Consider the following 27064-nt stretch of genomic DNA (forward strand, 5'->3'; position numbering starts at 1 on the left):
CCAGCATCTTCACAAGGTCCTTTGCTGTTGTTCTGGGATTGATWTGCACTTTTMGCACCAAAGTACATTCATCTCTAGGAGACAGAACGCTTCTCCTTCCTGAGCGGTATGATGGCTGCGTGATCCCATGGTGTTTATACTTGCGTACTATTGTTTGTACAGATGAACGTGGTGCCTTCAGGCATTCGGAAATTGCTCCCAAGGATGAACCAGACTTGTGGAGGTCTAAAATTTTTGTCTGAAGTCTTGGCTGATTTCTTTTGATTTTCCCATGATGTCAAGCAAAGAGGTACTGAGTTTGAAGGTAGGCCTTGAAATACATCCACAGGTGCACCTCCAATTGACTCAAATTATGTCAATTAGCCAAACAGAAGCTTCTAAAGCCATGACATAATTTTCTGGAATTTTCMAAGCTGTTTAAAGGCACAGTCAACTTAGTGTATGTAAACTTCTGACCCACTGGAATTGTGATACAGTGAATTATAAGTGAAATAATCTGTCTGTAAACAATTGTTGGAAAAATTACTTGTGTCATGCACAAAGTAGATGTCCTAACCGACTTGACAAAACTATAGTTTGTTAACAAGAAATTTTAGAGTGGTAGAAAAACGAGTTTTAATGAGTCCAACCAAAGTATGTAAACTTCCGACTTCAACTGTATATCGTTGGATATAATACAACTTGTAAAAAGTTGGGTTGCAAGCAGGAACCTTCCATAAGAAATAGAAACTAATGTTACACTGTATCGAAGGCTTTATACAAGTCTATAAGAAGACAATAAAAATAGATTTCGAAGATTAGATCAGAATAGTCAATAAAGTCTAACACCAGTCAGATATGTACGGACGACTCCCTCAGTGCCTTTCTCATCCTAGTGATCGTACTCCACATGACCCATGACCTACTCCACAGGATCAAATATAGTTGTCAATGAKAAGTTACACCCGGAAATTGATGAATCTATAATAAAGAAATACTTGCAGATTCAAGTTACAGCTAAAAAAAAAAAGAAGCATTTTACCTTTGTTAATTTTGTAATTATTTTGTAATGAATCTGCAAGTATGTTTAGACAGGCGAACAAGGAGGGGTCCTTCGCTTCGGATGTATGATGTTTGATATGCTGTGGACGTCACTCCTTGCAGTCTCCTTCAATTCGTCCTCCACTCCACTCCAACCGGTGAAGTCTACAACGGCGCCACAAACATCTGAATAAAGTCACTTTAGTTGACCTATAGTCCCATATTTTACCGGTAAGTGAAGCAACTAAACTGGATTTTACTGTAGATGAACTAGCCAAACTATATATTTGCCGCAGTTTATGACCACGCTTGCCGAGTACTGCCTGACACGCAATCGCTAACTGTTCCTAGCTAGCTAGCCGGTTAGCATAAGCTAGCTATTGAGCTATGCTACAAGTACTGTAGCGGACAACTCATGTCCGGTGCACATGTGTGTGAAATTAAGACCACAAATTAAACTGGATTACTTTGTTACTTGGAGTAGCTAACTGTGAGTTAGTTAGCTAGATAACTTCAATTTTGTAACAGTAACGCTAGCTAGCCAACTCAATCTGCTAACTAGACCGCTAAGTTAGCTGTAACTAGTTTAGTTAGCTTCCTTGGCATGCAATGCATGCCTGGCAATGCGGACGTCCAGCAGGTTACATAGCTAGTTGTGAATGGCGGACTATTTTTAAGGTGTTGAAAAAACTTAAACATTTCTGTACAGAAAATGCACAAGGAATATGTTTTGTTGTTTTATTGTCCAGCATAAAGAAAATATCTCAGAACTTTGTGGACACGCGCTTCTACGCCAGCTAGCTCGCCACAGCAACACTAGATAGCAATAGGATAGGTTGACAAATCAATGGCTTCCCTCAGTTAACCTTGCCCACCTTTGCTCAGTATGACATTTGTCATTACAGTTGCCATAATTGGCAGACCAGTATCTTGCCATATCATTAGCTTGCTAGCTAGCCAGCCACCTTAGCTAACGTTAGATACAGAACTGAAACGTGAAAGTACAGCCTCTCACTATCTGCTAACCTTAGCTGGCTAACTAGCTACCAGTCAGTCTAACATCTGCTGAATGGCATGTGTCGAACAGAATTGCTTAATTAAAGCATAAATTGTAGATGTTTTATGGTTGTCACTTCTGAAAAGTGTGTACTGACAGGTGAATATCTGACACTGTTAGTGTGAAACACTAGGCCTTCCTGAACCATATTGTAACAGTGTGTGGTGGCCATGGACAATGTCAACTTGTTTCATCCAAACTGATGTACTCAGCTGTTATGACAACCACAGGATGTCAAAAATAGATTCACTACACAAACACCCCCTTTCTTACAGTATACTGTATGCTATACCCTCACTCAAAGATGAGGCCTCACATGAACTAGGAATGACTGCGTGGTCTTGTAACGGAAAGACCCACCTACCACGGTCTGTCCTAGAGACTGTTCTAGGAGATTAGTAATGGAGTCTCTGAATTGCACCATACCCAGTTATTGATTGATTAATCAGACAGTACTTGGCTGGAGAGTGGAGCCCTTCCCAGACCCACCCTTACTATAATTGTTTTATTTTCCTCCACCCGGCCTTGACTGAGTGAGTCACGGAGTTGTGGCCTAGCGTCAGTTTAAATAAGTTGGCCATGCAGAGCTATACAGATGCAGACAGACAGGCCACTTATCATACCCAGCATCTGCAAGGGAACCCATGCTCTGGGCTGATAGAGCTGGCTCTTATACAGACAGGCAAACACGCCCTTCAGTTGGGGGAAAATAAACATTATCCCAAAGGATGACTAGCTGTTTTGGATGAGTAGCTATGTTTATAGACTCGAAATAAACATTGTTTTCTGAAGTAGGCACCCTTGCACAGGCATTTTGTAAGCTAAAATATACTCTGACAGTGTAATATATGTGTTTKTTTCCTTCCTGCTGCAGGTGTAATGGCAGTGCCTCCATCATATGGTGACCTTGGCAAATCTGCCAAGGATATCTTCAACAAAGGCTATGGTACTGTACCTTTCACTCTGGAACAAATAGGCTATACTGGTCATTGATTTGGTTGTAATGAACACCTTGTGTAAGAACAAGAATACCCAATAGAGTGGCTTTGTTAGAGGCATGCTATACCAATAGGAAGGATGGGCGGGTGCTCCTTCTATATGTAAGCAGTTGACGTGTTATTTTTGTGTCCAAGGAAAATATTTTATATATGCAAAAATCTTATTACAGCACATTTCTACATATTCTCCCCTATTTGGCACCGGATCAATTATCACACGGCATGATATGTTTACAGTTTTGGCATATCAAAGGGTGAAAATGTCATATGGTGTAACCGTTCGAGGATGAATTTGAACAACGAAAAGGTTGTGAAATAGGTTTTAATTCATAAGAACTTTGCTTTTTCCCTAAAGGGTTTGGCCTGGTGAAGCTTGATGTGAAGACCAAGTCTGACAGCGGAGTGGTAGTTTACTTGTTTTCTTTCTAATCATTTGTGTACTTTGAAAATGAATTGTATCTACTCTACCATATGTAAAAGTTTAGACATGTTTATGATTGCAGTAATTGTGTTATAGAAGGTAATTTGAATTTACAACCCTGGGAGCTTGACAGCAGTATAGTTCAATACATGAGAAAAACACGAGTGGTCAGATAATTTTACAAGTTTTTGTTCATATCCTGATTTGAATCTTTTTACTAATGTTATACAGGAGTTCAAAACAGCTGGCTCCTCAAACACGGACACCAGCAAGGTGGCAGGTAGCCTTGAAACCAAATACAAGAGGTCCGAGTATGGCCTGACCTTCACAGAGAAGTGGAACACTGACAACACCCTGGGAACAGAGATCACTGTCGAAGACCAGGTTCGGATTCAACAAAACATTATTTTTGGAACACAATTGGTTAGATTTTGTTGTGTAAGGCTGTCTATGGAGCGGCATGATTAGAGGTCGACCGATTATGATTATTCAATGCCGATGCCGATTATTGGAGGACCAAAAAAAGCCGATACCGRTTAATCGTCCRATTATAATTGATTTTATTTATTTGTAATAATGATAATTACAACAATACCGAATGAACACTTATTTTAATATAATACATCAATAAAATCAATTTGGCCTCAAAGAAATAATGAAACATGTTCAATTTGGTTTAAATAATGCAAAAACAAAGTGTTGGTGAAGAAAGTAAAAGTGCAATATGTGCCATGTAAGAAAGCTAACGTTTAAGTTCCTTGCTCAGAACATGAGAACATATGAAAGCTGGTGGTTCCTTTTAACATCCGTCTTCAATATTCCCAGGTAAGAAGTTTTAGGTTGTAGTTATTATAGGACTATTTCTCTCTATACGATTTGTATTTCTTATACCTTTGACTATTGRATGTTCTTATAGGCACTTTAGTATTGCCAGTGTAACAGTATAGCTTCCATCCCTCACCTTGCCGCTACCTGGGCTAGAAAGAGGAACCCATCGCCAACAGGCACCCTCGAAGCAGCGTTACCCATGCAGAGCAAGGGGAACAACTACTCCAAGTCTCAGAGCGAGTGGCGTTTGAAACGCTATTAGCGCGCACCCAGCTAACTACCTAGCCATTTCACATCGGTTACACCAGCCTAATCTCGGGAGTTGATAGGCTTGAAGCATTGCGAAGAGCTGCTGGCAAAACGCAAGAAAGTACTGTTTGAATGAATGCTTACGAGCCTGCTGGTGCCTACCATCGCTCAGTCAGACTGCTCTATCAAATCATAGACTTAATTATAACATAATAACACACAGAAAAACTTGCCTATTTTATTTTTTTATCGGCGTCCAAAAATACCGATTTCCGATTGTTATAAACTTGAAATCGGTCGACCTCTAGTCATGATAGCCTTGACACAATAAAAGGTGATTCAATTTTWTTTATTTTTTTATCCAATATGTATTGATCAAATTAACTGCAGGTTGATCAACCTCGTGTTGACAGTCTTTTTCCAACTTTCTGTTCTTGTTCCCTCTAGATTGCCAAGGGTCTGAAGCTGACATTTGACACAACCTTCTCACCAAACACTGGGTATGATTAGTAATGTACAATTTCAATGCAGAGGACTAGTTCTAGTACTTATAGGATCTATGGGTGCTGATGGTATGAACATGTAGCTAGTCCAGAAGAGTCAGTCCAGCACGTAGTGTCCTTACATGAAGGTAACATGATCTGGGGTGCGCAGTCCTCAGAGGCTCGTGGGTGGATCTGAGGTGACGGGTCAGTCAAATAAACTTTAGCCTGAAATGGCACTCATCTGTGTAGTATTATTTTAATCACATCCAAGCCATKGATTGTGTTACTGCTTTTGTGCTTGTATTTGAATGGAGTTGTTCATTCTCCTAGCAGGGCCTCCAGACTGTGACCATTTGGTCACATTTAGCAACCCTTTGACTTTGCTATCCAACTTGCATGTTTTATTGGTCGCTTCAATGCGCGCTGCCATTTTACTAAACTAGATTTTTTTTATTCCACTGTAACCGTGATTTGGTCCAACGTTAGCCTGAAGTGCCCATTAATATCCTTATTCCTCCATGAGTCATTGCATGTCCACTGAGCTCCGGGGGACGAGTTTCCCCTACGTACAGATCTAGGATCCGCTTCCTTTATCCTAACCTTAACCATTAGTACAGACAATGCAAAACTAACTCAAATCAGCATCTGGGGGCAACTTCAACCCACAGAAGGCTAGTTTCTCAGCTAGCTTCATGCTGGCCAGGCTATTAGTTTAGAACTGGGCTTGGTGTCATGTAACATTAGCACAAGAGGCTCATAAAGTCTGGTTTGTTGTGGTGTGTGTGTTGGTGCACCTACCGTAAGCCTTGTTGGCTGGTGTAATGATCCAGAAAGACGTGGCTCAGGATTGTTATTGCTTGTGGACTATTGATTATGAACATAAGTGTATGGGTGAATTACTACTGGAGTGATGTTTTTCATCTCTTGGTTTGTCCCAATTGCATTCATATTCTGTTAAGGTTGCTACATTTCCCTCAGCCTGGCTATATTAAGCCTGAGCTGTTTAACTGTTCATTCAAAATATTATGGTTCAGACTGTAGGCTATGGATAACCAAAACTGTTTTCCTTTCCAACAACAGCAAGAAGAGCGGCAAAGTCAAGACCGCATACAAACGCGAGTTTGTCAACCTGGGCTGTGATGTCGACTTTGACTTTGCTGGCCCCACTATTCACGGGGCGGCCGTCGTGGGTTACGAGGGCTGGCTCGCCGGCTACCAGATGACTTTTGACACGGCCAAGTCTAAGATGACACAGAATAACTTCGCTGTGGGATACAAGACCGGGGACTTCCAGCTGCACACCAACGTGTAATTGAGGGATACATGAGTTTTTTATGCCTTTCTATTTAGAATGTTATGAATTTCCAGTGCTCTGCTGTGTACATACGTTACCAATTACATTCAAAGTCAATACATTGTATATTCAATTGTATAACAAAAAAAWATATWTTTTTTTAATGCTGACATGGGTGAATGGACAGAGCTGTGGGCAATATGGTGATGGTTCATCTTGGAAATGATAATCATTGAATATCCAACGATTGAACTAAAGCCCTTATACAGGGCTCAAAATGTCAGGCCCAACAAACTGCATATGAGGGTAGAGGAAAGGGCTTTATTTCAAACTGGTCTACAGAGAAATACCCTCTTATTACTCCTCTCCCTGGTTATTGCTACTGTAAAGACTGCGCAGTTCTCGCYCTAATCTTCTCCCCTTTCTTGTGTTACAGTAACGACGGTGCACAGTTTGGCGGTTCCATCTACCAGAAGGTGAGCCCTGTGCTGGAGACAGCGGTCAACCTTGCCTGGACTGCCGGCAGCAACAGCACAAACTTTGGCATCGCAGCCAAATACCAGCTGGACAAGAGCGCCTCCATCAGTGTAAGTACCGAGCACGAGTTACTCTTTGTGCCAGTTTCACAGACACGTAGCCTAGTCCAGGACTGAAAAGCATTGTCAATGGAGATTTTCCATCAATTTTTTGTTGTTGCTTAATTTGTGTCTGGTAACCACCCTTTTTGTTTTTTTAAACTGTCCTATGTATCCTAAGAACACATGCAAGAAACATCTTCTACACCCACTACATTGTCTGGAAATATCAGAGTTGCTAAGTACATTTCTGACTCTGCCGTCGTTATCTTCCTTTGGATTTTAAGTTAATCAATTCATTCGGTCTTTTCAGGCTAAAGTGAACAACATCAGCCTGGTCGGTCTTGGGTACACCCAGACGCTGAGACCAGGTAAGACCTCTCGTTTTAAGGATAATTATAATAGTTATCTTATTGGTGTTTCTAAAGGTTATTTTATCAGCTGTCACTAGAATAAGGTTCACAGCACAGGTTGTTCCTTTAGTTCTGATGTTAGGACTTTAACCCCCTAAAGTTGATGTCTGCGCCCTGCGGAAATCTAAGTGCTTAATAAAATAAAAAATCCCCATCAAAATCCATCTATTTAAGCTAGAGATTTTTTTGTTACATATTATATTCTTATTTACAATAAAAGTGACTCAAATTACACACTACATTATTTACTATTGATTTATATTGGGCACAAGCTGTGTATTGGGGTAATATTTGATATGTGCATCATATTATATATTCCTCATATGTGACCCATGATAAGACTATGCAATCAGCCTATTTAAATTTGTATCTGACTATAAGATGATTTAGCAATATGCAAGAGACTACAGTTGAGTTACAGCAATCAAAGGTCTGAGAATGGAATTCTAAATACAGGTGTATTTAATTACTTTGTAAAATGATTGAAATCAAATAAAAGGCAGTTACAAAGCATTATTCTAAGCATGATCAGAGAGGGAGTGTGACAAAGAAACAATAGCTTGTGCCATGGCCCATAGCTCATGGGAGAGTGTATATCTCACCAGTGTAGCTCAGGAACAAAAAATAGAAGGCACAATTAATCCAAGACCTTTAAGTGATATCTGAGTTGTTGACCAATAGCATTACTGTAAAGTTAAACTCCAATCAGACCTGTAAAGACAACCTCCGCTATCCAGAAATGTGACGAGGGGTCTGGCAAGATAACGGAATGCTGAATTCCTGAGTAGACCTCAATAATATGCAAGAGGGTTTATTAAGTCACTTTGGGGACTGGGTCACCCTGCAAATGCATCCAAGTTTGTAGTGTCATAAGCTTTGTCATTGCGTGCTAGGAATATGGGCCCAAATACTAAACTTATGAATAAATTGGATATACTATGCAAATTTGTCCAAATACTTATGACTACTTTAAATGGGGGGACTAGATGCATAAAGTGCTTTAATTTCTAACCGGTAAAATGGATATGTAATAAAAAAGTGACATTCTGTACTGTCACCTCACATAAAACATTTGATTTCAAGTCCCAAATGTTGGAGTATAGAGACAAATTAAAAGTTTTGGCTTCACTGTTCAAGTACATATGTAGGGACAGCACTTAAGTATTAATTAAAAGTGGTCCTCTTGTGTGTTAAACCATTCTCCTCTGTAGCTAACTGCTTTTATGAGCTGACGGCCAACCCACACTTCATAATACACTACACGACCAAAAGTATGTGGACACCTGCTCATCAAATATCTCATTCCAAAATCATGGGCATTAATATGGAGTTGGTCTCCCCCCCTTGCTGCTATAACCGCCTCCACTCCTCTGGGCCAGTTTTCCACTAGATGTTGGAACATTGCTCCAGGGACTTGCTTCCATTCAGCCACGAGCATTAGTTAGGTCAGGCACTGATGTTGGGCCTGACCTCGCAGTCGGCGTTCCAATTCATCCCAAAGGTGTTCGCTGGGGTTGAGGTCAGGGCTCTGTGCAGGCCAGTCARGTTCTTCATGCCGATCTTGACAAACCATTTCTTTATGGACCTCGCTTTGTGCACAGGAGGCATTGTCATGCTGAAATCGGAAAGGGCCTTCCCCAAATTGTTGCGACAAAGTTGGAAGCACAGAATAGTCTAGAATGTCATTGTATAGTATCAAGATCTCCCTTCACTGGAACTAAGGGCTCTAGCACAAACTATGAGAAACAGCTCCAGACCATTAATCCTCCTCCAAACTTTACAGTTGGCTCTATSCATTGGGGCAGGTAGCATTCTTCTGGCATCCACAAACCCAGATTCGTCCGTCGAACTGCCAGATGGTGAAGCGTGATTCATCACTCCAGAGAATGTGTTTCCACTGCTCCAGAGTCCAATGGTGCTGAGCTTTACACCACTTCAGCTGACGATTGGCATTGCGCATGGGGATCTTAGGCTTGTGTGTGACTGCTCGGCCATGGAAATACATTTCATTAAGTTCCCGACAAACAGTTCCTGTGATGATAATGCTTCCAAAGGCAGTTTGGAATTCTAGTGAGTGTTGCGACTGACGATTTTTACGCACTCGGCTGTCCTGTTCTGTGAGCTTGTGTGGCCTACCACTTCGCGGCTAAGCCGTTGTTTGTAGACGTTTCGACTTCACAATAACAGCACTTACAGTTCACCGGGCAGCTCTAGCAGGGCAGACATTTGATGAACTCACTTGTTGGAAAGGTGGTATCCTGTGATCCTGTGACGGTGCCACGTTGAAAGTCACTTAGCTCTTCAGTAAGGCCATTCTATTGCCAATGTTTGTCTATGGAGATTGCACGGGTGTGCTCAATTTTTATACACCTGTCAGCAACGGGTGTGGCTGAAATAGCCAAATCTGCGATTTTGAAGGGGTGTTCACATACACAAGTATCTGCTTCTCTTCCTCAACCTAAGCTCTTAATGACTCTCATACAGTACTGTCTCTGCAATATAAATTCATTGGACAATGCTGTACATTATATGGGGGGGAGGGAAGTAGGAATGTTTCTATGTGCATGTATACACTGTACTGCACAAATTGATTTTAAAGATGTTAATATTTTACTGGGGACTCGCACATGGTGATATAATCTGCAAACGAGCTACCGGCAACCAGTCATTTTCAATGAAAGGAGCAACGGTCGGCCAATAGAGGGAGAGAGAGAGAGCTAGCAACCAGATATTCCCAGCGACTGCCATCATGCATGCTGTTTTTAAAGGGGAGATTCCAACGACTTGATCGCTGATTATCTCAGCGAGTGAGTTCCTAGTAATGCTAGGAACCTATTCACTTGTTACCAATGTGTGTCAGAGTATTGTTATACATACACTCATGCAGTGCTACAGAAGGCTTCAATAGAAGTTTGTCAGACTTGTTTCTCTCTCATTTAAAAAATAGGTAATCATGTGCGCTCTATAGGAGATTTATATCTGCAATGTTGACACCAGGGATGGAACTTAAAGATTTTCAGCAGTTCTGCACATCTGTCTGAAAGTACTACCCTCTGGCTTGCTTAATTTCCATCCCTAGTTGACACCTGATTTCTTTACTGTCATCCTGAATGTGATCCTGACCACTTCTCTCCTTTTGCAGGTGTGAAACTCACCCTCTCTGCCCTGGTAGATGGTAAGGGCATCAACACTGGAGGCCATAAGCTGGGCCTGGGGTTGGAACTGGAGGCCTAAACTCTCCTTGCGGTGAAGGAAACGAGAGAATATCAGCAGTATCTGCCCTTAAAATGCATTTCCAACTCAAACCAGCAAGGGGGTATATCATGAATGGAAGGGAATTGTTTAGAGGCTACAACGAGAAAAAAACACTACCCCKTCATTCTTTTTTTGTAAATGTTTGCTTTGCAGTTTCCATCGAAGACACTTTCAGTGGGTCAATAATTTATACACCTTCTCATTGCATCTATCCAACACTGCCATGACTGACATACACCACATTGTTCTCCTCCCATGTGGCCAGTTGTACATAGAAGCCACAGGTGACCATCTCTGAAGTGTTTTTATTTGGTGATACGTCAGATTGGTTAAACACAGCGGTTGGGTTTGGTCTGGTCATACWTTTCTGATTTGACCATTTCTAACCAATCATCTAATATTTTGTTGTCTGAACACATCTCATTTGTAACTGCATTATTCGCTGCACTAGGCTCCCCTACTATTTAAATATCATCATACGCCTTTTTGTTTTTCCTTCCATGCACATGAGGACGAGGTTAAAGCTGTGTTGTACTGTTATGATCTGTCAGCCATCAAGATTTGAGATGTTATATCAACACTGTACATGATGAAGCCCTCGCTTAAACTGAGCACATTTTGGGTGGCTTGAAACAGATTCTATGTTGGGGTTAAAACCTTTCATTCTTGCCTGACCTGGCAGGCTTTCTTTTGTTTTCTACTTTGCTGCAGACTACTATGGGAGGGTTTAATAAGGTTCACAGTAAAGCCAAACTGTCTGGATACGGTCCGGCTTTGGTGTGGTGTACACTAAGTCAAGTTCAGTGTGAATGCTATCCCAGTAGCTTCTTCTGGTCACTTGGCTGACTGAGAACAAGATCACCGGAAACCTGGAAGGTTGTTACGTGTACGTTTAACTTTTCAATAAAGTCTTTGAACTCCAGAAACCAACTCCTGGCTTTTATTGAGAGCTGAACTTCTCTGGCCTTGGGAGGTCTTGCATATACACTGAGTATACCAAACATTAGGAACACCTTCCTAATATTGAGTGGCACCCCCTTCTGCCCTCAACAGCCTGTATTCGTTGAGGCATGGACTTGACAAGGTGTCAAAGGCTTCCAYAGGGAAGCTGGCCCATGGTGACTCCCACAGTTGTCAAGTTGGCTGGATGTCCTTTGGGTGGTTGTCCATTCTTGATACTCATGGGACACTGTTAAGCTTGAAATACACAGCAGCGTTGCAGTTCTTGGCACTTAAATCTTGTCTTGCCCATTCACCCTCTGAATGGCACACAATTCATTTCTCAAGGCTTATAAATCCTTTAACCTGGCTCCTCCCCTTCATCTACACTGATTTGAAGTGTATTTAACAAGTGACATCAATAAGGGATCATAGCTTTCACCTGGTAAGTCTGTCATGGAAAGATCAGGTGTCCATAATGTTTTGTGCTCTATATTTCATATGTATAAATGCCATCAACCAACGATTGCTTGCCTCGTCATTGACTGCAGTCTGGTATGTTAAACCCCTAGCAAGGCGTGCAAATATAAACTTAACAATTTCAAAGATTTTCGTGAGTTACAGGAAATGTCAATTGAAATGAGGCCATAATCTATGGATTTCACATGACTAGGAATACAGATATGCATCTGTTGGCCACAGTAGGGGCATTGATCAGAAATGCAGTATCTGGTGTGAACACGCTTTGCCTCATGCAGCGCAACACATCTTCACATAGAGTTGATCAGGCTGTTGATTGTGGCCTGTTGTCCCACTCTTCCATGTTTGTGCGAAGTTGCTGGATATTGGCGGGAACTAGAACACACTGTCGATCMAGAGAGTCCCAAACATGCTCAATGGGTGACATGTCTGAGTGTGCAGGCCACGGAAGAACTGGGGCATATTTTGCCATGCACGCTGTCTGCCCGTACAGTTGAAACCAGGATTCATCCTTGAAGAGCACACTTCTCCAGTTTGCCAGTGGCCATCGAAGGTGAGCATTTACCCACTGAAGTCAGTTACAACGCTGAACTGCAGTCGGGTCAAGACAATGAGCATGCAGATGAGCTTCCCTAAGACGGTTTCTGACTCTTCGGTTGTGCAAACCACAGTTTCATCAGCTGTCTGGGTGGCTGGTCTCAAACATTCCCGCAGGTGAAGAAGCTGGATGTGGAGCCCCTGGGCTGGTGTGGTTACTCATGGTCTGCGGTTGTGTATGGATTATCTTGGCAAAGTAGAAATGCTCACTAACAGGTATGTAAACAAATGTATGCACAACATTTGAGAGAAATAAGCATTTTGTGCGTATGTAAAATGTATGGGATATTTTATTTCAGCTCATGAAAACTACATGTTGCATTTATTTTTGTTCAGTATAGTTGGCCTGGAAGCTGGCCTATAGACTACCTCACATGGGTAAAAGATTGTGAGGGTCAGGGAACAAGGTCAGTTCAACAATGTGGTGTGTCAGCAGCACGCTTGCAAAGCTGATGAATTGACGGTCACCTTATCCAGATACTTTGGTCTATATAAAGACCTGACTATAAGGCACTTTTATGAGCAACTGGGTGACCCTAAAGTACCTCTGTTTCATCATGGGGACACTGATGTAAAGACAAAAGCCTTTTTTACTCTTAAGTTGACTGTTATGTGGTGCATCTTATCAGGTGGAATACAGCACAGCAAGTTAGAATAGCTGGAAACAGAAGTGCTCTTCCAATAGCATTTATTTCTTAGCTTATTCAGGCATTATCAAATCACATTATCAACCATGAACATTATCATCCCAATTCACATCATTGCTTGCTTGGGCAGAAGAAAATAGGTACAGCAAAATACAGCTTTTGATTTGTTACATTCCATATTACAGCACATCTCTCGCAGGCGCTCATTAATGGTCTCATAATTGACATGTATGAATTATGATACTGTACATATTAAGCGTCAGTTAATCTTTCAAGGTGGAGCAGTTCTCATATTGCTTTGAAGGCTTGCACTAATCATGCAGGTTTACAGAAAACGTCTACTGACCTCTAAATCTGGTCATTCTAAAAAGAGGTTAAGTCCCATGTTTTAGGTTTAGCTTGCTTTTCTGCAGTTGGCTGAGTAGCTTGCCCTGTTGATGTCTTCTTCGCAGTTTTATCATCTTTGCTCTCTTCATCAACTCCTGTAAAGCCTTTCTCGTCTATTTTAGATTGTGCCCCTTCTGTTGTCTTCCTGTCAACAGTTTTCTCTTTCAAACCCATGGCTGATACATCCTGTTCTTTCACTGGCGATGTCTTTGTAATAGATATCTCCACATGTTCAGGTTTTTCCTCAAAGGCCTTGGTCTTCACGTTCTCTGTCTTTGGGGTTTCATCGTTGGGATCCGTAACCTTCTCAGGCTCTTTAGCCGTACTTTCCTCTGGTTTCGCCTGAGTTGTGCTGCTCTCTGGCGCCTCTCTGTGTGAGTCCTTGCTCTTTGCAACAGCAGGCACTTGTTTCTCTGGTGGTGTGGCAGTCTCAGCTTTGCCACCACTGCTGTTTGTTTCACTCTCTGTAGGGGTGGTCGTTGATTCTGGGGTAATGATTAAGTTTGATATAGGGGATATTTCATCTTTAGGGGTGATCTCGGTAGGTTTGATGATTGGGGCTGGTTTTGATGTTTCTTCTTTAGGGGTAACGGTTGGGGCTGGTTTAGGGGATGTTTCATATTTTGGGGTGATGGTTGATTCTGGTTTAGGGGAGGTCTCCTCTTTAGTGGTGACGTTTGAGGCTGGTTTTGGGGAAGTTTCTTCTTTAGGGGTGACTGCTGGTTCAGATTTTGGTGAAGTTTCTTCTTTAGGGGTGATATTTAGGGTTGGTTTTGGGGAAGTTTCTTCTTTAGGGGTGACTGCTGGTTCTGGTTTAGGGGATGGTTCTTCTTTAGGGGTAATGGTTGGGTCTGATTGTGATGTTTCTTTACTTGTGACTGTGGGGTCTGGTTTAGGTGCTGTCTCGTCCTTGGGGGTGACCATTGGGTCCATTTTTGGGGATGTTTCTTCTTTGGGGGTGATGGTTGGCTCTGGTTGTGGGGTTGTTTCCTCTTTAGGGGAGATAGTTGTGTCTAGTTTAGAGGATTTATCAGATTCTTTCACTTTTTCCTCAGCTGTTGAGATATCATTTGTGAAATTTTCACTGCCATTAGATTCATTCTGCTCAACAGTTTTTACACTATCAYCCTTGCTGCTCATTTTTGGCTCTGTCAGACCCACCTCCTTTTCAGGGGTCTTTGGCACAGGCTCTTCCTCACACTCAGTTGTTGTGCTGGGAAGTCCGGCTGAAATTTTACCTCCTACCGTTTTGTCATCCTGTGTTTTTACACCAGAATCATCTGATGACTTTACCTGTCCCCATGTCTCCTTGGTGGAGCTGTTTTTCAGCTCAGCAGTGATATCAGGGGATTTCATGTCCTTCTCTGTGGGCTCAGGGAGATCCTCTTCTTGTGTTGCCACAGCACTCTCTGCCTCTTGAAGTTGGTCTGATACTCTGTGCGCCTTCTGATCAGGCTTCTGCTCCAATGCTAGGGCGCTCTGCTCTTTCAGATCTACCTCTTTTTTCTCTTTTGATGGGCTTTCTTTTTTGCTCTCTGACACCTTTTTGGGCTCTTTGGAGATGTCCTCTGTGGGGACCTGTGGTTCACCCTTTATTGAACTTTCTGTTTGAATATCCTCGGACGTTTTGGGTTCTATGGAGATGTCACCCTTCATGGGAACCTCTGGAAGGGACTTGTCATGTTTTGGGGTGTTATCTTTTTCTAATGGCTCCCCCACATCTTTTATCTCACCGTCTATCTCCTCTGTTGTGTCCAGTTTTTCCTTCTCTTCCTCACTGGTGGCCTTAGCTGATTTGACTTCACTTTGTGTATTGTCACCTGTGTCAATGTCCTCCTCTCCTTTGTCATCTCCTTCCTCTCCATTTTCTCCCTCGCTAGGGCTAACTCCATCTCCATTTACCTCGACCTCTGCTGATGTTTCTATCTGCTGTCCCTTAGACTCTTCCTCCTGTTCCCCCTCTTCCTCTGGGGCATCCACTTTAAGATCCACTTTACCTACATCTTCCCCTTTCTCCTCATCCTCCTCTTCCTTACCCCTCCTCTCAGCTTTGTCACTCTCCTCTCCCTCCTTCTCTCCCTCTCCTGTCTCCTCAGAGCCTGTCTCCTCAAACTCGGACTCCACCTCTCTGGTGGTCTCAGTGATGATCTCCTCTACAAACTTGTACTGGGGCTCAGACCTGCGTGTGGGCCCTCCCTGCCGGGCCAGGGAAGAAAGGGTGTAGACAGGGGACTGGCGGTAGATGTAGGGCATGGAGATGTGGGTGTCAGAGATGGTGGACAGATGGAACTCCTCACCCTCCAGGAGTTTCCTATAGGGAGACAGAGACTTATTAGGCGTGATTACCACCATGACAATAATATGTATATGTCCCAATTTGTGTAGATGTGTCTCAATATCCATATTATGACTAAAGTGTCATTGTGTATTGTGATATGAGCCATGGTATGTTCATTTGATGTGTTAAATATGAAATCAAACTACCTCTATTTCTATAAAATGTCTACCGTTTCTTTTTTTTATTTTATCCGTTATTAATTGTGTCTGTAGTGATCCCTCACTAACACTATGACAGTTTTGCACATTTTTAAATGTGTTAGTGCTGGAGTAGAATATAATGTGCACCCCCTGGTTATCCCCAGAAATAGATCCAGGAACACACTATAACTCCCGAGTGGCGCAGCGGTCTAAGGCGTCACTACAGACCCTGGTTTGATTCCAGGCTGTATCACTAAAAGCCATGATTGGGAGTCCCATAGGGCGGCACACAATTTGCCCAGCATCGTCCGGGTTAGGGTTTGGCAGGGGTAGGCCGTCATTGTAAATAAGAATTTGTTCTTAACTGATTTGCCTAATTAAATAAAGGTTAAATTAAAATAACATATATGGTATTTTCCTTTGTCAAGGATATTGTATGGCTAGACTTTGATATTCAAAATGACCAAAACAAGCTCCACACAAGTTTCCTTATCTAGTGAGAGAGACAGAGTTTATGTCTCTTACCTGTAAGAGAGAATCTCCACATCCAAAGCCATTTTGACATTCAGCAGGTCCTGGTACTCTCTCAGGTGGCCAGACATGTCTAGTTTAGCATTAGTCAGCTCATTCTCCAGCTGCCTGACAGTGTCCTGGACAGAAAAGCAGGGGTCATCATACAAATAAATGCATATGTTTATTTACAATTAATTATTAGAGGTACAAAATAAACAATAGCCTACCTGGTAATTAATCATTTCCGAATAGTGACGCTCCTCCAGCTCATGTAGTTGTTTTTCCAGGGCCTCTCTCGTTCCTTTCGCGCAGTCCAGTTCAATGTTCTTCCCTTGGAAGCGCCTTCTGTTCTCCTGGATCTCCTGCTGGGTCGCCTTCAGCGCCTCTCTGTTGCTCTCTGCCGCTTTTGTCAACTTTGTGAACTGGACACGGAAACCCTCCTCGGCCTCAAGGATGTCGGAGGCGGCGTGACCTTCCAACTGTGCACGGATGTCCCGGAGAGTCGCAGTGATATCGGGTTTTGCAAAGGCGTGCCCCTCGACCGTCACCTGAGACTCGTGGATCTGGGCCACCATCTCCAACACCTTGTCCTCGTGGTTTTTCTTCAGGAAGTGAATCTCGTCCACCAGAGACTGCGCTTTCTCGTCCAACTGAAGTTTGGCGAGGTATGCATCGTTGGCGTCCTTTTTCAGCACCAGGATGCCTTTCTCTGCATCCGAGCGTTCACGAGCCTCCTGGTCGTACTTGTCTCTCAAGGTGAGGAAGTCTTCCTCCAGGTTCTGATGTTCTATCACGATCTGACGCTTCTGAAGGGTGATGTCATGCACTAGTTTCCTCAGATCCATAAGCTCCGACTCGTGCTCCTGTGCCAGAGATGCGGGGGACTGTGCCTTCTGTTTGATTTCCTCGATTTCCCTCTCGAGCAATTCATTTTGGTGCTCCAAATGACGCACCTTCTCTATGAATCCGGCAAAACGGTCGTTCAGCCCATGGAGCAGTTCTTTCTCATTCATTTTCGTCAACACCCCRGTAAACGTGTTTGATAAATCTAAAAATATATCCGATCTCGGAACCGATCCGAATTCGTTCTTCGGCGTCGTCGCATATCCTCTGTTCATAAATGCGGTAGCCGACTCAAAGCCTATAACGGTCCTGGACGCCGAGGGGGATCCGGTCAGTTTGTGTTGATAGCGGGAATAGTCATCTTGAGCTCTCCTATGTGGAGAACCCGACCGATACTCAATTTGGTGGCTCATGATGCCTCAGTTGTCTCCGCAGTGTTGGTAGACTAAGTAGCGCTGCTCCTATCTTTTATACCCCCTCTGTCCGCTCGCGCTGCAGAATGGAACTGTCCATAGTGCTGAAAATGTATTGAATCAGCTGTAGGCTTGACTGCATGCCTATCGCGGTCTCTCTCTCTCTCCCTCGTTGTTTTGTCGCAGACAGCAGTGACGTAGCCCATAGGAGAGCATTTCCCTTAAAAACGTCTGTAGTCTACAATGACACCTCAAAATCACAAGTCTAATACATCTTTAATACATTTTAAGTGTTCCGACTATTGTTTTATTCAAGGGCCTAAAGCTTTCCTTGTTTTGATGATTTTCTTAATATTATGGAAAGTGGTTGTACATTCTGGTTTGGCTGAATTTGATTTGCTTGTAATATTACTGTATAGGCCTACACGAGACTACTGTAATGCAAGTGTAAAATAGTAATGCAAGAATCACACTAGGCCTAGACATAACCACTCCCATTTCTCAGTCAAGCAGCACTTTTAACCTTGCACCTTTTTATAAATGTCTATATGGTGAAAAATACAAAAGTCTTGGCACAGACAGGCTGTCTGAAAAGCCAGAATTCAGGCAAATGACTTGGATGTGTTCCAGTGATGCAGCCATCCTTCACACCTCACTACAAGCAATGTTTTACTTTATGTAGGTTGCCCCATAGAAATCAGTGATATATTTGAGTGAATACTATATGATATCAGATGAAGGATAGCTTTTTACACTATTGATGAGATATGAAACCTTCATAGAGAGAGAGTAGTAAATATGTGTTTACTGGCTGCAATAAGAGAAAACAATGTATCAGCAAACATATTTTTTATAGTGAAATAGTATATCTTTACAAAAATAAGCACTTMATTCCATGTCACTTCTCAGCTGTGTGTTAGAATAGCATGCACAGAGATTCACTTATTTTAAACAATGTCATAGGCAAAATGTTTATATTTAAATATATTATTTTTATATATTTCAATTTGAGGGGCAACGTACTATTTTATTCGTCACCCTTAATTCCCTTCACCCCACCCCCTATACAAAAAAGTATATTTAAAGTGCTTTTTAGACCTGGTGAAAGTCAGTCAGTATATACACATGACAAGGACTGACCAGGTGAAAGCTATGATCCCTTGTTGATGTCACTTGTTAAATCCACTTCMATCAGTGTAGATGAAGGGGAGGGAACAGGTTAAAGAAGGATTTTTAAGCCTTGAGACAATTGAGACATGGATTGTGTATGTATGCCATTCAGAGGGTGAATGGGCAAGACAAATTATTGAATTGCCTTTGAACAGGGTATTGTAGTCGGTGCCAGGCACACCGGTTTGTGTTAAGAACTGCAACGCTGCTGGGTTTTTCCACGCTCAAGAGTTTCCCATGTGAATCAGGAATGGTCCACCACCCAAAGGCATTGGAGTCAACATGGGACAGGATCGACACCTTGTAGAGTCCATGCCCCGTCGAATTGAGGTTGTTCTGAGGCCAAAAGGGGGGGGGGGGCAATTCAATATTAGGAAGGTGTTCCTAATGTTTGGTGTACTCAGTGTATATTAAATGCATTATCAGCTAATTGTTATTATGAATGATCAAGCTGTTGATGGTAAAGCCACGGTGGAAGGCTACTCATGATGAAGTGGATTAGGGGTGGCCCAGTGTCAGTGTCGACACCCCAGCTTCCTCCACATTAAAAACCCCTCTCTTGAACGAGTCAACAAACTCTCTGATATCATAGGGGTCATCTCCTCTCCTCTCCTTGTTAAAACTCAGCACTTTGAGCAGCCTTCTTCTACACTGACTCCATTCAGATGATATGTTATAGAGCCTCATGCCCTCCTTGTAGTGGTTGACAGCGGTCCTCTCAGAGCCCAGGTGGTAGAGATGGACGTCACCATACATGCGGTGCCAGGCCTGGCGGTTGGAGGGCTTCAGATCTGACCGGGACCACAGCTCCTGGAACTTCTCCATGGCCTTAGTGGTGTCCTTCARCTCTGAGTACCTCACAGCCAGCTCCACCTGGGGGAGAGGAGGAGATTGTCTTGTTTGGGTATTATTACCATAACTCAGTGATAAAGAAAGTATTTGAATATCACCTGGGTCAGAGTTGAGAGGAGAATGGATGTGGTAAATCAGTGATAATAGTGTATGCCCCCAACCAATTGTGTATTTATGAATTTTTTTTGCGTTGTTTGTAAAAAAAAAAAAATTAAAACGTATTTTGTACATAATGTTGCCACTACCGTCTCTTATGACCAAAAATAACTTCTGGGCATCAGGACTGCGATTACTCACCACGGACTAGCAGAATCCTTTTTTTCATTTAACGAGTCTGACGAGCCCGACGCGAACAAGATACTGCTTTCTTGGGAACAGRCACAGATCCCCTTGATTTGCGTGAAGAGGAGGCGGAGAAAAAGGGTCCGGAGGGCGGGCTGCCTTCTGAGAATTCGTAGGCGATCGAATAAACCCCCACTTCCTTCCATTCTGCTAGCAAACGTGCAATCTTTCGAAAATAAAATAGATGACCTACACGGAAGATTAAACTACTAACGGGACATTCAAAACTGTAATATCGTATGCTTCACGGAGTTGTGGCTGTACGACGACACTATCAACATACAGCTGGCTAGTTATACGCTGCACCGGCAGGATAGAACAGAAGTGTCTGGTAAGACAAGGGGCGGTGGACTATATTTTTGTAAATAACAGCTGGTGCACGATATCTAAGGAGGTCTCGAGCTATTGCTCGCCTGAGGTAGAGTATCTCATGATAAACTGTAGACCACACAATCTACCTAGAGAGTTTTCATCTGTATTTTTTTTCGTAGCTGTTAAAATACCACCACAGTCGGAGGCTGGCACCAAGACAGCATTGAATGAGCTGTATTCCGCCATAAGCAAACAAGAAAACGCTCACCCATAGGCGGCGCTCCAAGTAGCCGGGGACTTTAATGCAGGGAAACTTAAATCCGTTTGACCAAATTTCTATCAGCATGTGAAATGTGCAACCAAAGGGAAAAAACTCTGAACCACCTTTACTCCACACACAGAGATGCACACAAACCTCTTCCTCGCCCTCCATTTGGCAAATCTGACCATAATTCTATCCTCTGGATTCCTGCTTAAATGGGGGGAAGCACAAGTGATTAGATCAATAAAAAAGTGGTCAGATGAAGCAGATGGTAAGCTACAGGACTGTTTTGCTAGCACAGACTGGAATATGTTCTGGGATTCCTCCGATGACATTGAGGAGTACACCACATCAGTCACTGGCTTCATCAATAAGTGCCTCGATGACGTTGTCCCCACAGTGACCGTATGTACACACCCCAACCAGAAGCCATGGATTACAGGCAACATCCGCACTGAACTAAAGGCTAGAGCTGCCACTTTCAAGGAGCGGGACTCTAACCCGGAAGCTTATAAGAAATCCCGCTATGCCCTCCGACAAACCATAAACAGGCAAAGCGTCAATACAGGACTAAGATCGAATTGTACTAGACTGGCTCTGACGCTCGTCRGATGTGGCAGGGCTTGCAAACCATTACAGACTACAAAACGTAAGCACAGCCGAGAGCTGCCCAGTGACACATGCCTACCAGACGAGCTAAACTACTTCTATGCTCGCTTCGAGGAAAATAACACTGGAACACGCATGAGAGCACCAGCTGTTTCGGAAGACTGTGTGATCACGCTCTTCGCAGCCGATGTGAGTAAGACCTTTAAACAGGTCAACATTCGCAAGGCCGCAGGGCCAGACGGATTACCTGGACGTGTACTGTGAGCATGCGCTGACCAACTGGCAAGTGTCTACACTGACATTTTTCATCTCTCCCTGTCCGAGTCTGTAATACCAACATGTTTTAAGCAGACCACCAGAGTGCCTGTGCCCAAGAACACTAGGGTAACCTGCCTAAATGACTACCGACCCATAGCACTCATGTCTGTAGCCATGAAGTGCTTTGAAAGGCGTGTCATGGCTCACATCAACACCATTATCTTAGAAACCCTAGACCCACTCCAATTTGCATACCGCTCAACAGATCCACAGATGATGCAATCTCTATTGCACTCCACATTGCCATTTCACACCTGTACAAAAGGAACACCTATGTGAGAATGCTATTCATTGACTACAGCTCAGCGTTCAACACCATAGTGCCCTCAAAGCTCATCACTAAGCTAAGGACCCCGGGACTAAACACCTCCTTCTGCAACTGGATCCTGGACTTCCTGACTGGCCGCCCCCAGGTGGTAAGGGTAGGTAACAACATATCCGCCATGCTGATCCTTAACACAGGGGACCCTCAGTGGTGCGTGCTCAGTCCCCTCCTGTACTCCCTGTCTACTCATGACTGCACAACCAGGCATGACTCCAACACCATCATTAAGTTTGCCGATGACACAACAGTGGTAGGCCTGATCACCGAAAACAATGAGACAGCCTATAGGGAGGAGGTCAGAGACCTGGCCGTGTGGTGCCAGGACAACAACCTCTCCCTCAACATGATCAAGACAAAGGAGATGATTGTGGACTACAGGAAAAAGATGACTGAGCACGCCCCCATTCTCATCGACGGGGATGCAGTGCAGCAGGTTGAGAGCTTCAAGTTCCTTGATGTCCACATCACCAACAAACTAACATGGTCCAAACACATCAAGACAGTSGTGAAGAGRGCACGACAAAACCTACTCCCCCTCAGGAGACTGAAAAGATTTGGCATGGGTCCTCAGATCCTCAAAAGGTTTTACAGCTGCACCATTGAGAGCATCCTGACTGGTTGCATCACTGCCTGGTATGGCAACTGCTCGGCCTCCGACTGCAAGGCACTACAGGGGGCAGTGCGAACGGCCCAGTACATCACTGGGGCTAAGCTTCCTGCCATCCAGAACCTCTATACCAGGCAGTGTCAGAGGAAGGCCCTAAAAATTGTCAAAGACTCCAGCCACCCTAGTCATAGACTGTTCTCTCTGCTACCGCACAGCAAGCGGTACCGGAGTGCCAAGTCTAGGTCCAAGAGGCTTCTAAACAGCTTCTACCCCCAAGCCATAAGACTCCTGAACACCTAATCAAATGGCTACCCAGACTATTTGCATTGCCCCTCCCCCTTTTACAGCGCTGCTAATCTCTGTTGTTATCATCTATGCATAGTCACTTTAGTAACTCTACCTACATGTACACATTACCTCAAATAACCGATTTCTCCGCACATTGACTCTGTACCATTACCCCCTTGTATATAGTCTCACTATTGTTATTTTACTGCTGCTCTTTAATTACTTGTTACTTAAAAAATTATGCGTATTTTTTTAAACTGCATTGTTGGTTAGGGGCTCGTGAGTAAGCATTTCACTGTAATACCTGTTGTATTCGACGCATGTGACTAATTTGATTTGATGTAGCTTCCCTGTCCTGCGTGTGTTTATCACTGTGTGTGTGTGCATGCATGTATCTCTAACCTGAGGGTAGATGTGTGTGGGATTGAGGCGTGCCCCCTCCTCCAGATGGAACACACAGCGTTTGAGCAGTGTTTGGTCGTGGGGGTCTCCGCTCTGTTTAGCCCTCCAGCGGTAGTTGTTGGCTATCTCATGGTGCAGGCGGGAAGAGTTTGGCGCCCTCTGCAGCATCCTATGCAGCACTGCCAGGGCTTCATCATAACTCTGCTCCTTTTTCATGAACCTCCCCACCTCAAATCAAATCAAATGTTATTAGTCACATGCATTGAATGCAACGGGTGTAGACCTTACAGTGAAATGCTTACTTACAAGCCCCTAACCAACAATGCAGTTTAAAAAATATGAATAAGAAATTAAAGGAACAAGTAATTAAAGAGCAGCAGTAAAATAACGATAGCGAGACTTTATAAAGGGCATACCGGTACAGAGTCAATGTGCGGCGGCACCGGTTAGTCGAGGTAATTGAGGTAATATGTACATGTAGGTAGTAATTAAAGTGACTATGCATAGATAATAACAGAGAGTAGCAGCGGCCTAAAAGAAGGGGTGGGGAAGTGGGCAATACAAATAGTCTGGGTAGCCATTTGATGAGATGTTCAGGAGTCTTATGGCTTGGGGGTAGAAGCTGTTTAGAAGCCTCTTGGACCTAGACTTGGCACTCCGGTACCGCTTGCAGTGTGGTAGCAGAGAGAACAGTCTATGACTAGGGTGGCTGGAGTTTGACAATTTTTTGGGCCTTCCTGTGACACTGCCTAGTACAGAGGTCCTGGATGGCAGGAAGCAATGATCCCAGTGATGTACTGAGCCGTATGCACTACCCGCTGTTTTGCCCTGAGGTCGGAAGCCGAGCAGTTGCCACACCAGGCAGTGATGCAACCAGTCAGGATGCGCTCGATGGTGTTCAGAAAGCACAAAATAGGAGAAACCCATTTTAAATGGAGTGAAACAGGAGGCATAACACTTTGTGCATGCCCTACTAATACACACGACCCTGGATAGTCATATACAGACAGAAACTGTTCCTTTTAAATCCAAAATACCTATAGATCCAACACATCACAGAATTATGTGACCTAATCTTAGAGTATTAAAATGCTTTTTAGCCTAAACATCTCTCCCCACCTGTAGTACCACACTGAGGTCGTAGGGTGCCAGACTCAGAGCCTTCCTCATGTAGCCCCAGGCCTCTGCATTCCTCCGGTTCTTGTAGCACTTCAGGCCCAGGTAGACCCTGGTCATGGCGCTGTCTGGGTTGAGCTCCAGGACATAATTCAGCTGTTTAACAGCAAGGGAATCCTCATAGGAGAGCCTCTGGTCCTCCCTAGTCACCAGGCCCTCCTGGCGGAACAGAGAGAAGGCAAAACCCGAGTTCCACTCCTTATCTTCAGGCTCCATCTGCAGAGCCAACTGAAAGCACTCCTTCGCTCTAAGGAGAGGAGAAGGGAAGAAAAGAGACAGGATGAGTGAGGGGAGGAGGGGAGGGTAGATGAGGAAAAAGGACTGAAAGGAGAGGAGGTGTTATTGATTTCCAAAAGTGAAATCAGACTAAACAGTACATAAAGCCAACAGTCATCAGTCAGCCTTTTATTACAATATAAATAATTAATCTAGATACCTTGTGTAGTGGTGCTTTGAGAACTTGAGGAGGGACCAGGCCTTCTCACTGTGGACCTCTCTGGGCACAAGCAGGACAGAGGTTGAGGCTGTGGCACTGGCCTGCAGTACAGAGGTGGATGCTGTGGCAGAGGCCTTGTGTAACTCCTCCAGCTTCTGAATATACCCGTCTGCTCTTATGTCATCTCCAATGTGATGGCAGACCCAGGCCAGGTTTCCATACGTCACTACACACAGCCTCTCGCCATGAGCGTTTTCCCTCTCTGCCTTCTCTAAGCATTCCAGTGCTCTCTTATCTTCACCTTTCAGGTGTTTAATATAAGCCAGCAGGTTTAAACTGTGTCTTTTCAGATTGCCTTCAAAGCCCTCCTGAACTACTTCCAGGGTTTCACGTAGTTTTATCTCCAGGAGGTTGAGGTCAGCCTGTTCCTTGTTTAGCTCCCAGGTGAAGTGACATTGCAGTTTCTTTAGGTTATTTTCAAGGGTGTTCTCACTGTCACTGAGAATGATTTTTAGAAAATGTAAACAACAGTAATTTAGCTGGTTTTATATCAATATCAAATCATTTATGGGTAACAATTAAGTACCTAGCTGTAATAGATTTCCATTAAAATGGGCAACTAAAACCTTTTATGCAAAAAAATAAAAAAATAAAAAATTCTCAAGTAATAATTTTGCTAGGACTGTCTGGGAGAGGTCTGAGTGGGGAGGGGGAATCTGAAAACTAGATGTTATTGGCAGAGAGGTTTGGAACTCTTGTTCTAATTGGTCTATCACCAAATTTAGAGCATGGTGATGTCATCATGGAAAGCCGAAACTCCCGCCATTGCGAACCTTCTAATTAGAAGGTACTGTATAGATTGTATTTTTCTACCAGCCACTATCAGGAAATAACACTGATCAAATGTTTTCACACTTTTACAGTTTTTGTTTCATCAGCTGTTGTACAATATGAAATAAAACACAATAAAAAGTACATTTTGACTGCACTGGGCCTTTAAAGTTCATAGCAAATAAATGTATTACACAATGAGAAGAAAGCATTTTCAATATAGCAAATTATGCATAAATGCCACTCAAAATTATTTCCTCAAATAGTGATGATAATGCACTAAAGAATGAAAAGTTTGCTTACCAAGGGGTAATTTTCTAACATATCATATTCAAAAATACTAAAATGAAATTGTAACAAAAAAATAATTACTTCAAACCCCCCCATTGCTTACCTCATAATTCAATTCAGGACTTGTTTTTTCAAATGCCAGCTGTCCCTGTTCAGATGAAGTGTGTTGACTGATAGTGACTGTGTCTTTTATTGCTCTCAGTTAAGTTTCAGTTTCTATTACAGGGATCACAGTAAAATGAAAGTTTATGGCAGCCAATGTTAACCACACCCATATCTTGAAATAGAATCTACAATGCATTTGGAAAGTATTCAGACACCTTAACTTTTCCCACATTGTTACCTTAGTCTTATTATAATTTTTTTTTTATCTCTTCAATCTACACTCACTACCTTATAATGATAAGAAAAACAGGTTTTTAGAAATGTTAGCACATTTATGACGTTACAAGCTTGGCACACCTGTATGTGGGGAGTTTCTCACATTCTTCTCCGCAGATCCTCTCAAGCTCTGTCAGATTGGATGGGGAGCGTTGCTGCACAACTATTTTCTGGTCTTTCCAAAGATGTTCGATCAGGTTCCAGTCTGGGTCTGGCTGGGCCACTCAAGGACATTCAGAGACGTCTGTCATGAAGCCACTCCTTTATTGTCTTGGCTGTGTTCTTAGGGTCGTTGTCCTGTTGGAAGGTGAACCTTCGCCCTAGTCTGAGGCCCAGAGCGCTCTAGAGCAGGTTTTAATCAAGGAGCTCTCTGTACTTTGCTCCATTAATCTTTGCCTCGATCCTGACTAGTCTCCCAGTCCCTGCCGCTGAAAAACATCCACACAACATGATGCTGCCACTATCATGCTTCACCGTAGGGATGGTGCCAGGTTTACTCCAGACATGACGCTTGGAATTCAGGCCAAAGAGTTCAATCTTGGTTTAATCAGACCAGAGAATCTTGTTTCT

The 27064-nt window shown here is 43.3% G+C and overlaps 3 protein-coding genes across 5 annotated transcripts; 1 reads left to right on the forward strand and 2 right to left on the reverse strand.

The window, feature by feature from the left end:
* Window positions 1-1118: 1118 nt before the first annotated feature.
* On the forward strand, window positions 1119-11521 carry vdac2 (voltage-dependent anion channel 2). The gene is made up of 9 exons (XM_024007027.3): window positions 1119-1251; window positions 2952-3023; window positions 3431-3480; window positions 3728-3880; window positions 5021-5073; window positions 6139-6366; window positions 6789-6939; window positions 7241-7298; window positions 10483-11521. Exons 2-9 carry the CDS (start codon window positions 2957-2959, stop codon window positions 10572-10574), a joined length of 852 nt encoding a protein of 283 aa, XP_023862795.1. The 5' UTR covers window positions 1119-1251; window positions 2952-2956; the 3' UTR covers window positions 10575-11521.
* A 1410-nt stretch (window positions 11522-12931) lies between these two features.
* On the reverse strand, window positions 12932-18039 carry LOC111977552 (neurofilament medium polypeptide). 2 transcript variants are annotated; one of them, XM_070448558.1, is made up of 4 exons: window positions 16864-18039; window positions 16649-16773; window positions 14321-15956; window positions 12933-14182 (listed from the first exon to the last, which is right to left on the reverse strand). In XM_070448558.1, the coding sequence occupies exons 1-4, from the start codon at window positions 17890-17892 to the stop codon at window positions 13622-13624; spliced, it is 3351 nt and encodes a 1116-aa protein (XP_070304659.1). In that variant the 5' UTR covers window positions 17893-18039; the 3' UTR covers window positions 12933-13621. The 2 variants fall into 2 exon arrangements, with proteins under 2 accessions (XP_023862796.1, XP_070304659.1); XM_024007028.3 differs by having other exon boundaries at window positions 12932-15956.
* Window positions 18040-18724: 685 nt separating this feature from the next.
* ifit8 (interferon-induced protein with tetratricopeptide repeats 8) lies at window positions 18725-26301 on the reverse strand. Of its 2 annotated transcripts, XM_024007029.2 has the most exons (5): window positions 26217-26301; window positions 24992-25489; window positions 24499-24802; window positions 23380-23607; window positions 18725-19935 (listed from the first exon to the last, which is right to left on the reverse strand). In XM_024007029.2, exons 1-5 carry the CDS (start codon window positions 26219-26221, stop codon window positions 19561-19563), a joined length of 1410 nt encoding a protein of 469 aa, XP_023862797.1. In that variant the 5' UTR covers window positions 26222-26301; the 3' UTR covers window positions 18725-19560. The 2 variants fall into 2 exon arrangements, with proteins under 2 accessions (XP_023862797.1, XP_070304660.1); XM_070448559.1 differs by lacking the exon at window positions 23380-23607.
* Window positions 26302-27064: the final 763 nt, after the last annotated feature.

Source organism: Salvelinus sp. IW2-2015, linkage group LG18 (genome assembly GCF_002910315.2).
Source record: "Salvelinus sp. IW2-2015 linkage group LG18, ASM291031v2, whole genome shotgun sequence".
NCBI lineage: Eukaryota > Metazoa > Chordata > Actinopteri > Salmoniformes > Salmonidae > Salvelinus > Salvelinus sp. IW2-2015.

Coding starts and splice junctions, on each gene's coding strand:
- vdac2 (XM_024007027.3), top strand. CDS start 2,957: ATGGCAGTGCCTCCATCATATGGTGACCTTGGCAAATCTGCCAAGGAT. Junction 5,074..6,138: donor ACCTTCTCACCAAACACTGG/GTATGATTAGTA, acceptor TTCCAACAACAG/CAAGAAGAGCGGCAAAGTCA. Junction 7,299..10,482: donor CACCCAGACGCTGAGACCAG/GTAAGACCTCTC, acceptor CTCCTTTTGCAG/GTGTGAAACTCACCCTCTCT.